The sequence below is a fragment of the Plectropomus leopardus genome, unplaced genomic scaffold (assembly GCF_008729295.1).
Source record: "Plectropomus leopardus isolate mb unplaced genomic scaffold, YSFRI_Pleo_2.0 unplaced_scaffold20096, whole genome shotgun sequence".
Lineage (NCBI taxonomy): Eukaryota > Metazoa > Chordata > Actinopteri > Perciformes > Serranidae > Plectropomus > Plectropomus leopardus.
In genome coordinates, this window is record NW_024621713.1 from 1 (window position 1) to 1756 (window position 1756).

General features: G+C 40.9%; 1 protein-coding gene across 1 annotated transcript; it reads right to left on the reverse strand.

Annotated features, from left to right (window-relative positions):
* Positions 1-211: 211 nt before the first annotated feature.
* On the reverse strand, positions 212-1330 carry LOC121965456 (protein kinase C epsilon type-like; the record flags this gene model as incomplete). The annotated part of the gene is made up of 4 exons (XM_042515601.1): positions 1293-1330; positions 1057-1145; positions 528-660; positions 212-354 (listed from the first exon to the last, which is right to left on the reverse strand). Coding segments are annotated over exons 2-4 (306 nt in total), but the record flags the coding sequence as incomplete, so codon positions are not given.
* Between the last annotated feature and the right edge of the window lie 426 nt (positions 1331-1756).

A 1756-nucleotide genomic window follows, 5' to 3' on the forward strand; every position in this document is an offset into this window, starting at 1 on the left:
CTGGACTTTTTCCCTATTAAAAAAATATTAGAAATATAAAGTTTTAAAACTAATTTTCAGGTCATTTTCTTTACCATTTTTCCAATTTCTTGCAGTTTCTGGGACATCTCTTGCATTTAAAAACTGTTAATTCATACATTCAAAATAATCTAATGCTTCTGAGCAAAAGCTTGTGGATGTTTTTCAAAAACGTGTGGACGAGGTGACTCACCTTTTTCCGTCTCTGGGCGCTGTTGGAGATCTTGTCTGGCGTGACTCCGAGGTCGGAGAGGACTTTAGCGATTCCTCTGGCGTCCACGCCGCAGTTAGGAGCTACGTTACTCTCACAGCGCCTGTGGACATTCACTTTGCACACTGACACACACACACACACACACACACACAGAAATTATTTACAAGGAGTGAACAAACAATGCGTTTCTGTCAGTTATTTTAAGAGATAATTATTTTGTGCAGGTCGTGTAAACGCACCAAGGTTGATGATTTTCCACACTTTTATTATCTCAGACATTAGATGGACGTGTTACCTTTACACTGGAGTCCCTGCCGCAGCAGACCCCAGAGCAGAGAGCCGCAGTGGTCGCAGAAGGTGAGGACTTTAAAGTTGTGGATGCTGAACTTGTGCGGCACGTTGACGCTGAACCTCTGAGAGCCGACCGGCTGTGAGAGACGCAGACGGACAGTGAGACAAACCTGCAGCAGTGTGGACGATCTGATCTGACTGAAACAATGTGGGAACGTGACTGTCGCTGCCTCGACAAAACTCCTTTTTTGGTTATTTATTCCTTTTTCTCATAGCTGACAGATGAGAAATGACGGGAGCAAAAGAGAAAGGGAATGACAGCTGAACACAAACGGGGAAACATGCAGCTCCAGCAGGTTCTTCTGGTGCTCTTGTGGTGTAAAAGTGCCTATTTTTCATGTCATTTGATCCTTTAAATTCTCCTCCTTTAAAAACGATCTGATTTATTCCATTTAGACAGAAAAACATTGCATTTTACTTTAGTCAGTGTTTTTCCAGGTGAGGCATTAAAAAAACGAAGCGCAGACGGGTACCTCCTCCACGGTGTCCTCCTGCTTCTTCATCCCTGCACACTTGGTGATGATGAGCTCATGGCAGCGCTTGTGGACCACACAGGTACACACTGCAGGAACACACACACACACACACACACACACACACACACACACACACACATTTAGAGGTTGTGTTCAGAGCGTCTGATAATCGGGACAACCAGGAATTAAGACTGAGACACACTGAAGACAGGAGTGCAGAGACACCGTCTTACCTTGACACTGGTAGCCCTGCTTTCCTAAAACGCCCCTGGAGGTCAGAGACAGAACGAGAGATGAAATATCACCCAAAATCACAGCTGTTTGTATTTTACAGCCACATGTTGTGTTCCTGTTATGAAGGAAGGATTTTGTGAGACACAAGTAGAGATAAAAAAGCAAATGTGCGTCATTTATCATCAAATATTGGCAGTTATGAGCCAATTATCAGCCGTCTCAAACCCTATGGATAAAACCTTTGTGTTTTTTATGTATATGTATAACTTCATAAATAAATAAATACAAATTTATCGCTGTTTTTTTATGTGAGTTGTAAAAGAGAGAGGGATTTTTTAAAATTAAATTTTGAATAAATTGCTTGAGATATGGACAAGGGGTGATATTTGTTTTTTGTTTGTTTTTTTACATATTCAAATTAAATTAATTAATTAATAGATACAAATAGATGAGTAAATAAATA